General features: G+C 42.0%; 1 protein-coding gene across 1 annotated transcript; it reads right to left on the bottom strand.

The window, feature by feature from the left end:
- Window positions 1-20: 20 nt before the first annotated feature.
- Window positions 21-13,065, bottom strand: LOC112067743 (5'-AMP-activated protein kinase subunit gamma-1). Its single transcript, XM_023991681.2, is given in 16 exon segments — window positions 21-1,486; window positions 1,665-1,729; window positions 1,732-1,768; window positions 2,003-2,013; window positions 2,016-2,114; window positions 2,117-2,147; window positions 2,313-2,350; window positions 2,457-2,622; window positions 2,883-3,009; window positions 3,156-3,210; window positions 3,301-3,346; window positions 3,577-3,635; window positions 3,752-3,833; window positions 3,932-4,032; window positions 10,779-10,830; window positions 12,768-13,065. Coding segments are annotated over 16 exon segments (1,293 nt in total). The 5' UTR covers window positions 13,005-13,065; the 3' UTR covers window positions 21-1,399.
- Between the last annotated feature and the right edge of the window lie 1,314 nt (window positions 13,066-14,379).

Raw genomic sequence — 14,379 nt, 5'->3', positions numbered from 1 at the left:
TAAAACCAATTACAGGAAACTGCAGAAAAACATTATTTATTGCTCATGCATTAAATTACAATTCACATTAGGAAGAAAAATCATTTACATACTTGTACACATCTTATTCATACCTTAAAACCAGTGAGCAAAAGTCCATTTTGAAAATGTACTGAGTCAATGGCCCAAGAAAGTCCCTTTCATACATGGTTTGCCCTCTGGGAACGTGAAAAGGAAAGCACGGGTCGTAATAAAAGGCTAAAATGGAATCCTATAAGGTAATAAAAGAAAATGGAATAAAGTCACAGCAAAAAAGACTGTCCAAAATGTCAACTGCTTCACCGAATTACCCGCAACACAATCAGGATGAATATCTCAGAAGCACTCAGATACATCCAATCAGAAGACAATTGCAAATTGCAATGTTTCACAAGCAACAGTGACTGAATCCATCATGATCAATCCACACACTCACTGCATGTTGTTGAAAACCTTCTAAAAAGATCTTGAGTAAAACTTCAAGGCAAAATAATCTCATCTAGGCTAGAAGGATTTTGAGGAACACCGCTAAGCAAACCCTAAAAACACAGACTGTGTTACTGCCATAAAAATGTCTCCAGTCTTCTGGGTCAGACAATGGTGGTGTCAAATCAAACAAGGACACACTGAGCAAAACCATAACACTTTACAAACTGAAGAGGCAATAAGAAAACATTGTGAAATGTATGCTATGCCAAACAGCAAATCAGAAACAACTCGTGATAACATAAATCAGTGGTTGTGCATCGATATTAGAAATAAAATAATTACATCTACAGCAGTGCCAACTCGGACATTCCAGACTTCACCTACTGTAACCAAAACAGCAGAGTTGCTGTGGTAGCTTCCAGTACTAATATATATAGTTCCACTGTGACATACATGATCTTTTGATCCATGATTGGCTTGTTGTGCTTTATAGACTCCAGCCCTATAAGGATGATGGGGGAAAAGGAATGCTGCTCAGTAAGGGCAGGGTGGAAAGTTACCGACTCCTCTCTCCAGTGTCTACAGACCAAATGGGAGATAACGGGTAGGGAATGGATCTGTCTGAGAAGTGGATAACTGATCCCCTTCACATAACTAGACATCATTTCTGCACTGTATCGGTCCATCACCTGCACCAATAGAGGGACACTAGGTTGTGTTGGGCCGCTCAGAGTGGACAATGGACATACAGCCACACTCCATTGGCCACTTCTTGTTTGGTTTTGGCTTGGTTTAAAGTGTCCCTTGGTACTGTATGTGTCTATATTGCTGAATTGAGAAGGTCAAGTGGATTCACATTTTTGTGCAGAAAGAGATCCTCGTGTTCAAGACGTACATTTGTACAGGAGGGGTTATGTTGACAGATTCTATCTTTCCCTCTCCCACATCACTCCTATTTCTTCCTCTCCTCAGGATCCTCCTCTCTATTATCCTCATCTTTTTGGAGGAGGCTTCCCTTCATCACTCCCTCAAGCAGTTCCTGAAATACAAACACCAGATAAATCACTTTATTTCACCTTGAAAATTATTTCATTCCTTTAAAACCACAAAACAATTGTAAGACATTGCTTCCCAGGGAGTGAGTTGAAACGTAATGACATTCACATTGTTTTCATTTGATTCATCAAGGTCAGTGCATAGCGCAGGTTTGTGTTTACCCTTGTCTCCGTCTCCATTAGTGAGCACCAGTGCTGGAGGATGTCTGAGAGAGAGACGATACCTTCACCACCTCCTGCTCATCAACCACCACCAGCCTGTGCACCTGAGGAGACAAACCATATGTTACACAAACTAAAGGCTTTAGCAGTTGTTCCACCTTCAAGTAAGGTGATGTTGACTTAGTAATGGCAAGGTTAGATCTCAGCACCGGTGTATATATTACATTATGATTGTGTGTACTACTTGTATTGACCTTGACAAACTCCCAAGAAACTGTTTAAATTGTGGACCCAAACAGTAATAGAATGTTATACACAGGCGTCTCCGTCTCTCTCACCTCTGCCTCTACAGTCTGTTGATGATGGACTCCAGTGTGTCGTGTGTGTTGCAGGTGAGCACTCCCTCAAAATACTGAGAGCGGTGCTGCAGGGCTTTGGTCACAGTCACATCAGGTTGTTGTACGTCTTCTCTGCGCTAGGTTTCTGTGTGGGACATTATTATCACTATCTCAAAATGCTGCTTGTTTTCAGTACTCTTCGCCTGTCTCTCAAACACCCACAATGAGCTAAAACAACTATATTTTCTGCTGATCAGTGACTATACTGTTTAAATACGGCTCATTGGTAGCACAGCTGTCCAGTACTTACAATGACATCAAATTTGGAGTAAATGTCCACCACTCGTCCTGTGTGTTGAGAGAGAAAGACATGAGCACATGAGTACTACATACCATATCAGGGTCAGAAGTCATATTTAACCCTTCATTCAACAAACTCTCCCCCCTTACTCACCATTGTCATCGACGACAGGCAGGGCAGACACTCTCTGCTCCACGAAGATGCCCAGTGCTGTGTAAAGAGGTGTGTCAGAACGCACCACTGCAATCTTATGGAATGTTCCGATGCCCAGTTCCTCTAGAGTCTGGCCTAAGAAAGCAGGTTTCGGCATCTCCGATATCTGGGAATAACACAAGGTTACACTAATGTAAGYGGCTTGAAAAAAAAATCAAATTAAACACAGTATATTACCTCACCACAATCAATAAACATTGGGGTGTGGATTTCATTAACAAGGCCTACAACTCCTAGAACTGCTCGTCTTAACTTCTCTCCTGCCAAGAATGCAACCTTGAGATGTCAAGGAACAGCGGGTGATAAAACGTGGTGAGAGAGACGAACGGGGAAAGCGTGAGAAAGAGGATCACAAAAGAGACTCACAAAGAGCTTGAGGAACTTGAGGATCCTCTTGTGAGTGAGGATGTAGAGAGTGTTCCCTGTCAGAGGGTCGATCACAGGCAGTCTGTGGATCTTATTCTTCAGCAGAGACGACACGGCGTCATACAGGCTGAAACGGGGAAGGAAATTAAAATACCTTTGTGACCGTATCAGGGCTCTTTCAGACAAACATTAGTGCCAGTCAGTAACTGAATCGAGCTCTGGCTACTTGGACCAACTGTCCAGTGACAACCCTCACCAAGGCAGTAGACCTACCTTTCATTGGGGGATATGCTGACTAGGGGCTTGAAGGAGTCTTGAAGGTAGACTTCTATGATGAAGGAGAACAGAATAGGCATTAGTTAGCCTTATGCCAGTAGATGATCAGTCACTTATTATTACAGTTACTAAATGCCCTTACCTCTCCATGTCTCTATCTTGTGCTCCTCCAGCTCATATATCTGCACCTGAAACATTAAAACAGGTGAAAATGCTGACTAACAGAGCAAGGGTAGTGAGAGGCATGAAGGTCAACTGTTCATTAGATATGATGTAAGTGCTGCAAATCACTTGTCGCACCTTTCCAACCTCCAACACCACTGATATGATTAAAATGTGAAATTGAGATAGGGAATGCTATAAACAAGCAAGCATAGAAACAGTGGAAGACGAGGGCAGGCTGAAAGCTAGGCCTTACCAAAGGAGACTTGTAGTAGCGATGGAGGATGTTGATGAAGTCTGTGATGGTCAGCATGCCTGCAGTGAGAGATCAGCAGGAGAACAGAGTCAACTCCACTCATTGTGCATTATTAAAAATAACAATAAACACCCAAAAGCCCAGGCAACAGTTGACAATGGACTGTCTTTCTTACCTACAAAACACTGCTTCTTACAGTCCCAGAGTGGTGCTGCTCTCACCCCATTGGACACCAGAGCGAAAAATGCCTTCTTTACCTACGGCGCGATCAACCAAGTTATACACAAACACAAAGCAGCGTCTTGGGTCTAGATTCATTTGACAGGAAAGAGTTAAAATCAGGATGTGGTCTTGCCTGCAGTGAAGTATCGAACACCACCAACTTGGAGCTGGTAGGGACCAAGTCATAGCACCGATGAGACTTCATAAACCGGGTGTAGACATTATAATCCGAGTCTGAGGAGAATGAGGACAAGAGGGAAACGGGTTCAATTTACTGTGCATTCATTATATGCATTTCAATTGTCATATTTTTTTTTTTAGAGCTGCCTCAATAGATTCCAAAATTTGTCACAATGTAACACTTTGAGGATTCCTTCCTACACAGGCAACATAACTTTCTACAAACTCAAGTATATAAAAAAAAATACATAAAAAAGAGCAATCCACTCAAAACCAATGATTTACATTCCTGAATAACTAATATATGAGAACAACATTTTTGGTGAACATAGGTTTAATTTTGTCGTTATAATAAAATTGGGGGCAACGTGATAATCGTTGTGGAAATGCTCTCTCTCTGGTCAAGCTGTAGAGCTAACATTGCTACACACATGAAAATGTTTTTGGATCCCCTGGTTTAGATCACGTGTCCCTCGTGAGTGGGTGTTGCCTTGGCAACGACACTTTCTCACAAACACACAGTACAAGGAGGASTAGTCTGGGTACCAGTCTTTTTTAGCTAACATTCCACTCCTGTCATTTGCCAGAGAGGCTGCCTTTCAGCAATTTCAACGTTCAATATGCAGCCGGATTTACGGCGCAGTTGCTGATTGGTAGTTGGAAACAATATTTTCCATAACAACGTTACGGAACATGGGGTGCGCACAAATTTGGCGCAATATAGAATTTGAATTTTAAGAACAATAAACGATACTGTTACGACCTGCTGCAGTCATTCTCGTCAGAAGGCAGTGTCAATGGAAGATCATGTCGTTCAAAGTGGCTAGAAAGGCCTAATTATGAGAGAAAAGAAAAGTAAAACTGGCACCTGTCGTCATTCCTCGCACATAAAGCTGATCATCAGGATTTGCTTAGATTTTTTTAAATGTTGTGCTAATTTCAGTTATATTATTTGTCCCTCCTCTCTTAAGTGATGGAGTCCAGACAGGCTACTTGAGGAAACTTTCTGAAGGTACATTAGAGAACTAGCGAATTCACACACACCCTAAAAAGGGCTCAAAGCTACCAGCACATCTCAAACACACATACACTTTCTCCTTCCATAAAACGTGTTCTAAACCTAGGCTCACCTCAAATCTTGGCTGTAGTCCATCAGAAAGTAGCCCGATGCTACATTATAGCATAATGCTATAACAGCCAATGTTTCATTAAATAGGCCGTGGCACTATACTTTATTGCACATTTAATTAAACTGACGCATTTGGCGATGTTCAACTTCAACTCATTGGCACGTGCGTCAGACAAAATAATTTTTGGGTCCCTAGCTTGCATAGCACAGGTGGTAGTTCATGACAAGTCTCTGATTTTCTTGAAGGTCTATGTCCCTAGAGTTGGAAAATGCAGTGCAGCAATGGTAACTGTGTATTGCTCTCATCCCAGAAATGATTTCCCCATACGAGATTCTACCCTATGACAAATAATGTGAGTACACTTATATCCTTTAATCACATAGCTTTGGAAAGCTTTCATTTACAGCTTTCAGTCACAGAACCTTGACCTCTAGGGTACATATCATAATTGCCTGTATAGATTATTTAAAAAAAGAAAAACACGATACATTTTAATCTTTGTTTGACACATAAGTAATCAGACCCTTTACTCAGTACTTTGTTGAAGCACCTTTGGCATGATTCTTGGGTATGATGCTACAAGTTTAGCTACCCAGACTAACTATTTAGCAGTTTTAAGGCTTGGGGGGGGGGGGGTCCAGACTTGGTGCATCGGTACCGTTTGCTGTGCGGTAGCAGAGAGAACAGTCCAAGACTTGGGTGGCTGGAGTCTGACCATTTTTAGAGCCTTCCTGACACCGCCCCGTATAGAGGTCCTGGATGGCAGGGAGCTTGGCCCCTGTGATATACTGGGCAATACACACTACCCTCTGTAGTGCCTTGCGGTCAGATGCCAAGCAGTTGCCATACAAAGCGATGAGAAGCCAATCAAGATGCTCTCAATGGTGCAGCTGTAGAAATTTGAGGATCTGAGGGCCCATGCCAAATCTTATCTGTGTGAACCATGATACCTTAGGGATGTGGACACAGAGGAACTTGAAGCTCTCGACCTACTCCACTACAGCCCTGTTGATGTGGGTGTGCTCGGCCCTCCGTTTCCTGTAGTCCACGATCAGCTCCTGTCTTGCTGATGTTGATGGAGGTTGCCCTGGCACATTACATTTTTCATTTAGTAGACTCTAATCCAGAGCGAGTTACAGTAGTGCATACATTTTTCATAGTTTAACAGAAAGTTTATGACCCTTTGCAACCCTAACACATGTTCATGTCATCGTTACCAATCAACTGCATTAAATTTAATAACGACTGACTACGACCACCGATTTCTGTATGCTAGCTATGCTAACCAGCTTATACGAACGGGAGTTAGCATTTAGCAGTTACTTCTAAACCTGAAAAGGGACGACTTCTACATGTTCAGCAGTGAAAATAGCCAAATCGGACTTAAGTAACCACATTGTGGGCCTGTTACAATACATAAATCATGATGGATTTTACAAATATCCACTTTGTTGAATGTGTGCCAATTTGGTCAATGGAACATTCCATTGACTACTTTGCTGAAACTATACGTGAGCAAGAACATGTTGTATACTGACATTGGGATTTTACACTATGATAAACAATTGTAAAAAATAAAAGAATAAATACAAAAATGGGCGGGAGGAACAAAACAGTGATAACACAGACAGCTACCATTGCTGCACTGCTCTCAGACATTTTCCAACTCTCGGGACATAGACCTTAAAAAACAAAAAAAACAACAGACATCGTTAATTTGGGGGGGCTGGCTCATGGACTATAGCGGTCGCCTAAATTCACTGGAGTAGGCTAGGTCTAATATATAGTGCCTTCAGAAAGTATTCATAACCCTTGATTTATGCCACATTGTTGTGTTAGACAGAAATTAAATAAAAATTGACTAAATACTTCTCACCCCAATCTACACACAATACCCCATAATGACAAAGTGAAAACATGTGTAGACATTTTTACAAATTTATTGAAAATGAAATACAGAAATATGTAATTTACATTAAGAAAAAAAAAAAAATCCACCTGTGGCCAATTTAATTGTTTGGAACATCATTCAGAAATAAACACTGTCTATTTAAGGTCCCACAGTTGACAGTGCATGTCAACATACAGGGGCTCCCGAGTGGCACCGCTATCTAAGGCACTGCATCTCAGTGCTAGAGGTGTCACTACAGACCCTCAACAGTCTCTACAGCACTTCACCAATCTGGGCTTTATGGGAAAGTTGCCAGACGGAAGCCACTCCTGAAAAAAAGGCACGACAGCACGCCTGGAGTTTGCATTAAAGGCACATGGATGACTGAGCATAAGGCAAAATATTCCGTGGTCTGATGACAAATGTAACTCTTTAGCCTGAATGCAAAGCGCTATGTCTGGGAAAAAAACTGTCACAGCTCATCACCCATCTAACACCATCCCTACCGTGAAGCATGGTGGTGGAAGCATAATGCTATGGGGATGCTTTTCAGAGGCAGGGACTGGGAGACTGGTAAGGATAGAGGGAACAATGAATGGAGCCAAAATGTGACAGACCGGCTCAAATCGGTCTTATGTAGGAAAATTTGAAATTGTGTTTTTTTACATTGGATAACAGTAGAGACTCAGAGCTACAAAATGGTACAGCATACACTACAGTTGAGGAACAATTGGAAGGTAATTCTGATTTTAAAGTTGATAAACTTGTAAACTCAATTTTGAGAATTTCCTTTTAATATTTTGGTACTACTATTGGAGAGACGTTCTTTGTCCTACACCCATTCAGCAACGTTCACACCCCCTTAAGGTTTAGCCCCACCCATCTCTTTAAGGGGGATAGAGATACTAAGGGCAGGCATTTATTTCAAGTACAGAGGAAAGGACAGCAGGAAGGAACAGAAGAGGCTATATTTACAAGATTAATGGTGGAACACTGCCAGTTGAATAAGTCCTTAAACGTGATAGAAAAGCATCCAACAGGAAAGTGTGATTACTGCCAGGAAACCGAGACTGTGGAGCATGTATTGCTACAGTGTGGGCAGTATCAGAGGGAAAGAGAGAGGCTGAGATCTAGTATGAGGGAGAAGGGGATACAGGAAATTAGTTTAAAAATAGTATATTGAGTAGAATGTCATTAGATATAGTCTATATAGTTTCTTCCTGTCTCTGGCCCACACTCCAGCTGGCGGTAATGCACCATAACGTTGCATGCCAACCGCCGATAAAGCCCACTGAAGAAGAATCTCTTTAAGGGTTGATCCAAGCATGCTGTACTAAAAAGCAGCAGTCAAGCACCCAAGCTAACTTTCTAGCTACTTCCAGAAACAAATCAGAGAACAGTTCACTGAACATTACTCGCCCTAGCAGAGCTGGTTAGGCTGTTATGTTATCCAGACCTTGGTGACTGCAACTGTGCTAACAGATTGTCCGTTTGTAAATTCAGAGCGCACACTGGACGCTCTGGCCGAGGAGTAGGGTTGAACCGAGCGTTCTGACCTCACAACGGCAGTCAAGCACCCAAGATAACTGGCTAACATTGGCTAGCTACTTCCAGACAAATGAGAGAACACCCCACTGACCAGTTTTTATGTTATCCAGAGTGTTGGTGACTAACTGCTGCTGGCAACAATGTAATTACGCTTTGTCAAAATTAGAAATGTGTAATATCTGAAAATGTAGCTAGCTAGACTATCATTCATGGATGGACTCGTCTCCTGTCGGATGCCAATGAACTATAATCCCAACTCATGACGTTACTACCCTGCAGGCAGCTAAAAAAACAGGTTCAACGTTAGATAGCTAACATTAGGCTATAGCTAGCTAAGCAAACGGGTTTGAGATACGAATAATAAGATCCTAAACGTAACGTTAGCTAGCTAACAGTACACTAACTTGATATGAAACCACTGTCAAAATTAGAAATGTGTAATATCTGAAAATGTAGCTAGCTAGACTATCTTACCAATATACATCATTCGTGGATGGACGCGTCTCCTGTCGGATGCCATGGTTTCCCTTAGTTTGAAGATGTAATGCACAGACAGGTGTTTTCTCCATCCCCTTAGCTATCATACTCAAATTCCACTGATTTCAAAACTGGGTCCTCCAGAAAGTGGAGAGCAACACTTATGCAGTTTTACTACACAAAAAAATAATTAAAAGCTGCGTTAGATGGGATTACCTACAAATACTGACCAGCTAAAATAGACAGAAGCGTGGTATATGGCACGCTTCTAGGCTCGTAATTTAACAATTGTATTTGTATATACAGATGGCATACGTTTGTTATTAAGTTTGTTATTAAGGTACATGAAAGTTCACAACGTAGGTACATGACGTAATGACGCCACGTAAAATTTTGCGCTACACGTGCAACACAGCATTCCAAACCTAGCCCAATGTCTGCTGTGTGGATCGAGCAGTCAACAAGTCGAGCAGTCATTTGAAAGAGTAAGAACATTTCAGGTAGACAACTCAATAGGCGAAATCGATTAATAATGCCAAGATTATGGAATTCATTGCCCTTGATAATTAACAGTTCTCTGTCGTGGGTGATGTTGGCTTTCACCGACTGGTCGAGCACTGGTACACACTACCAAGTGTGCTATTTTTCAGATGTTGCCCTACCAGAGTTACACAGTAATAGCGTCACTGCTATTAGCTTCACGACATACATATTATGGAACACCGTTTGGGTCTTTGTTTCAAAAAAGATACAGTAGCACTGTCAAAGCTGTACAGAAAAAGTCTGCAAATAAGCAAACACCGGCCACGAACGATGTGTTTACAATACCGCGTTGGTAATAAAGCATAATTTGTTCGACCGCAACTTCTGGGGTACCTAGCTAGCACCAATACAACCAGCCTGAAAACAATGACCAGTAGAAACTGCAGTCATTTTCATTATTCTTAGCAATGATTTAGGAATCCTTGTGATCACTAGTTAGAATGTTTCCAATCAAATGTATGAATTAAGTTAAAACGTTTTCCTATTAGACTAATTTGCATAAACATTGATTGGATGATAGCTGCGAGGGGTTTTGAAATCAGGATCAAATCCTCTGACCTCATCGAGATTATTAATGTTAATTTTTGAAAACTGCCGAAAAGGCAGTATCTTTGGCAAATGACAAGAGTGGAATGTAATAGCTGAACAGAGAAGGCAACCAGGCTAGAAGACAAGTAGTCTTGAAAACATGACAATAGACATAGTTCCTCTATGCCAAAAGAGTCCATCATTGAAACCAGACCATAGCCACTGTGTTGCCTAGGGTAGAGTTTTCAAGACTAGAGGACGAGCTGGGAGGAGGAAAAACACATTGCGCGATGGTACTTGAAGGAATAAATGAGCTGAATCATTTGCTCCACTGTTTATTTGTCAGCAAATATCTACTTTGTAATGCTAATCGACGGATAGATATGCCCATACCATCTTTTAACCGATTTGGCGATCTGGAGTATGTGCAGGTAATTGTTTTAAAGGCGTTATGAAATGTGATAGGGGATAACAAACAATCTCCATTGACGGGAACTTTATGACATTGCATGTCACACTTCATTTCTAGGGTGGATTATCCATTTAACAATTTCTCACCATGCATAGGATTAAGATTGMTCCATCATGCATACCCTAGCTATTTATCCTAAAGGATAGCTACAGACAGCAATGAAAGGATAAATAGCTAGGCTATGCATTAAAAGTAAAATATGGTTCTTTACCTTCTAGAAGTGGCTCCTTTTTACAATCCACATCATCAACAGAAAGTGGAATCTGAAAGAGGGTCAGAGTATAGGTTCATTGATTCATTTTAACTACACTTAACAAAAATATAAATGCAAGATGTAAAGTGCCAGTCCCATGTTTCATAAGCTGAAATAAAAGATCCCAGAAATATTCCATATGCACAAAAAGCTTATTTCTCTCATTTTGTGCACAAATGTATTTACAACTCTGTTAGTGAGCCAAAATAATCCATCCACCTGACAGGTGTGGCATATCAAGAAACTGATTAAACAGCATCATTACACAGGTGCACCTTGTGTTGGGGGACAATAAAAGGCCACTAAAATGTAATTTTGTCACAACACAATGCCACAGATGTCTCAAGTTGAGGGAGCGTGCAATTGGCATTTGACTGCAGGAATGTCTACCAGAGCAGTTGCCAAAGAATTTAATGTTCATTTCTCTACCATTGGCTGCCTCCAACGTTGTTTTAGAGAATTTGGCAGTACGTCCAAACAGCCTCACAACCGTATAGACCATGTTTAACCACGCCAGCTCAGGACCTCCACATTCGGCTTCTTCAGCTACGGGACCATCTGAGACCAGCCACCCGGACAGTGGTTTGCTGATGTCAATGTTGTGAACAGAGTCCCCCATGGTGGCGGTGGGGTTATGGTATGTCCATGCATAAGCTACGGACAATGAATACAATAGCATTTTATCTATGACAATTTGAATGCATAGATATACCATCTTGAGATCCTGAGGCCCATTGTCGTGCCACTCATCCACCACCATCATCACAATTCCAGGAAGCTGAAAACGACCCAGTTCTTCCATGGTCTGCATACTCACCAGACATGTCACCCATTGAGCATGTTTGGGATGCTATGGATTGACATGTACGACAGCGTGTTCCATTTCCCGCCAATATCCAGGAACTTAGCACAGCCATTGAAGATGACTGGGACAACTTTACACAAGCCACAATCAACAGCCTGAGGCAAATGGTGGTCACACCAGATACTGACTGGTTTTCTGATCCACGCCCCTACCTTTTAGTGGGCATCTCTGAACAGATGCATATCTGTATTCCCAGTCATGTTTAATCCATAGATCAGGGGCAAATGAATTTACTTCAATTGACTGATTTCCTTTCGAACTATATCTCCGTAAAATCTTTGCAATTGTTGCAGGTTGCGTTTATATTTTTGTTAAGTGTAATTGCTGCGAAATGCCAAGGAAATGAAATCACTTATGTTTCCGCTACAAGAACCCAGTGCTTTTTATTTTACCACCAATGTGTTAGTCTTGGCTAATCATCGACAGCCTTATATCAGGAATATGAACTAGCTTACATACTGCTGTCTGAAAGTGGTTCAATCATGTTGGTTTGCTATTCCTAACCCAATATGTAACAAACACGTGGGAGTCATTGCCTAACTGTCCTTGTCGCATTTAGATATAAGAACCTTTGGACAGAAAGGTAACGCGTTAACAAACAACAGGCTTAGTTGGATCACACTAAATGAGAACTTGTTCTCGACTAGCCTAACGTTACCTGGTTAAATAAAGATGAAATAAAATAAACACTAGTTAGGATAACGTTACTAGACAGTTCAGTTCCTGCTGTCAATGTAGCGTTAACTAACACAACAGTTACCCAACGTTAGTTCACCTAGCGAAGTAGAATAAGATAAAACTTCTGAACGCTGACATAACTAGTATGGCTTGACAATGTCAATAGCCAACGATGGCCACCAATTTGGTATGTTAAGTATCCATGATGTAAACTAGTTGGCGCTAAGAAGTGAACGTTACTGACTGAAATGTGACTACAACAAATTAACGTTAGCTAGCCACTACTAATGAGCTTGGTACGCTGACTAGTTACGAAACACAACCACAGATAACGAAGTTGATCTTGCTAGCTGTAGCTAACTAATGTGTCAGCTTGAACGTTGCTCGCGGTGTAAACTACTTACACACTCCATTTTCCATTCACTGTCTCGTCCTTGCTTGGCCCTGTAAGGTAGCGAAGAAAACCACCAAACGTTCTTCTCACGCCGGACTTCTTCCCGAGGTATCTGTTTATTAAACTTAGCTGGACTGATAGCTTGAAATAAACGAGGAGAAAGATGCCTTGGAATGACTGGAACTCCCCCGGAAGCGCGAGAGATTGCGATTGCCCCCTCTAACAGTACTTCCTTCTGATTGCGCATGACCGTGAAGAAAGGGTGAGACGGGATAAAAGGGGTAGCCTGGGTACCATTCTATTTAGCTAACATTCCATTCCTTGCCACTCCTTGTCATTGCCAATGAGACTGGCCTTTTGGCAATCTTCAAATTTGAACATTCTATCATTAATGAGCTCGAGGAGAGCAGTGGTTTTGATCCTGATTCGATAACCCTCCCTGCTTTCATCCAATCACAATGTTTATGGAAATAAGACTGATAAGAAAACGTTCTAACTTAATTCATACATTTGATTTGAAACATTCTAACATTGGGCATTCTAACGGAATACATTTCATTGTAACATATTGCGCGCGGGGAGAACAGAGGATTTACATTTATTGCATTTTTACCACCAGCCAATGTGATCACATAACACCAGAGAAGCTCTCATCCATTCAAACTTCCCCGCCAGTTCGCTGTAAGCAAGCGCAAGGTTAATTCATAGGCTGGGCTATTATTCCAGCATTCGTTTGCTATCCTATGTGACAATTAATTTAAGTTTAACGTCCAAAATGTGATGCACTTTAATTAAATATGCAAGAAAAAAATATCCTGACTACACCTCTTTAATGAAACCCTGGCTGTTGAAATAGGCAACAGATCGCAAAGCAGGGAATCCCCAGACTACAGCCAACATTTGAAGGTGAGCCTAGGTTTTGAATAGGCCTACGGTTTTAGGAAAGGATAAATATGATTTGGTGTGCTTGTGGCTATGATTGATGGGACCTTTTCGGCCAAGGAGGGACACGAGACATAATTTAGTGGTATCAAATTGGTAGCTACAGTCTTGTCCCATCGCTGCAACTCCTGTACGGACTCGGGAGAGACGAAGGTCAAAAGCCGTGCGTCCTCCAAAACACGAACCAGCCAAGACGCACTACTTCTTGACACAATGCCCGCTTAATCCGGAAGCCAGCCGCACCAATGTGTCGGAGGAAACACTGTACACCTGGCGACCATGTCAGCGTGCATGCGCCCGGCCCACCACAGGAGTCGCTAGAGCGCGATGGGACAAGGAAATCTCGACCTGCCAAACCCTCTCCTAATCCGGTACAATGCTGGGCCAATTGTGCGCTGCCTCATGGGTCTCCCAGTCACGGTCAGCCTGGGATCGAACGCGGGTCTGTAGTGACGCCTCAAACACTACGATGCAGTGCCTTAGACTGCTGTGCCACTCAGGAGGCTCCCGCAAATTGATTTTAACAAACAATTGGTCCCCCAAAAAATGCGTCCCTCCATTGAATTTCAAAATCCCGATGTGGCCCTCGAGCCAAAAAGTTTGCCCACCCCTGTTTTAGGGTGTGTGTGAGTTTGCTAATTCTCTCTATGTCCATTCACAAAGCCTGTCTGGACTCCATC

This window comes from Salvelinus sp. IW2-2015, linkage group LG1 (assembly GCF_002910315.2).
Source record: "Salvelinus sp. IW2-2015 linkage group LG1, ASM291031v2, whole genome shotgun sequence".
Lineage (NCBI taxonomy): Eukaryota > Metazoa > Chordata > Actinopteri > Salmoniformes > Salmonidae > Salvelinus > Salvelinus sp. IW2-2015.
Note: the sequence above shows the minus strand (reverse complement) of the source record. Positions and strands in the feature narration are given on the sequence as shown.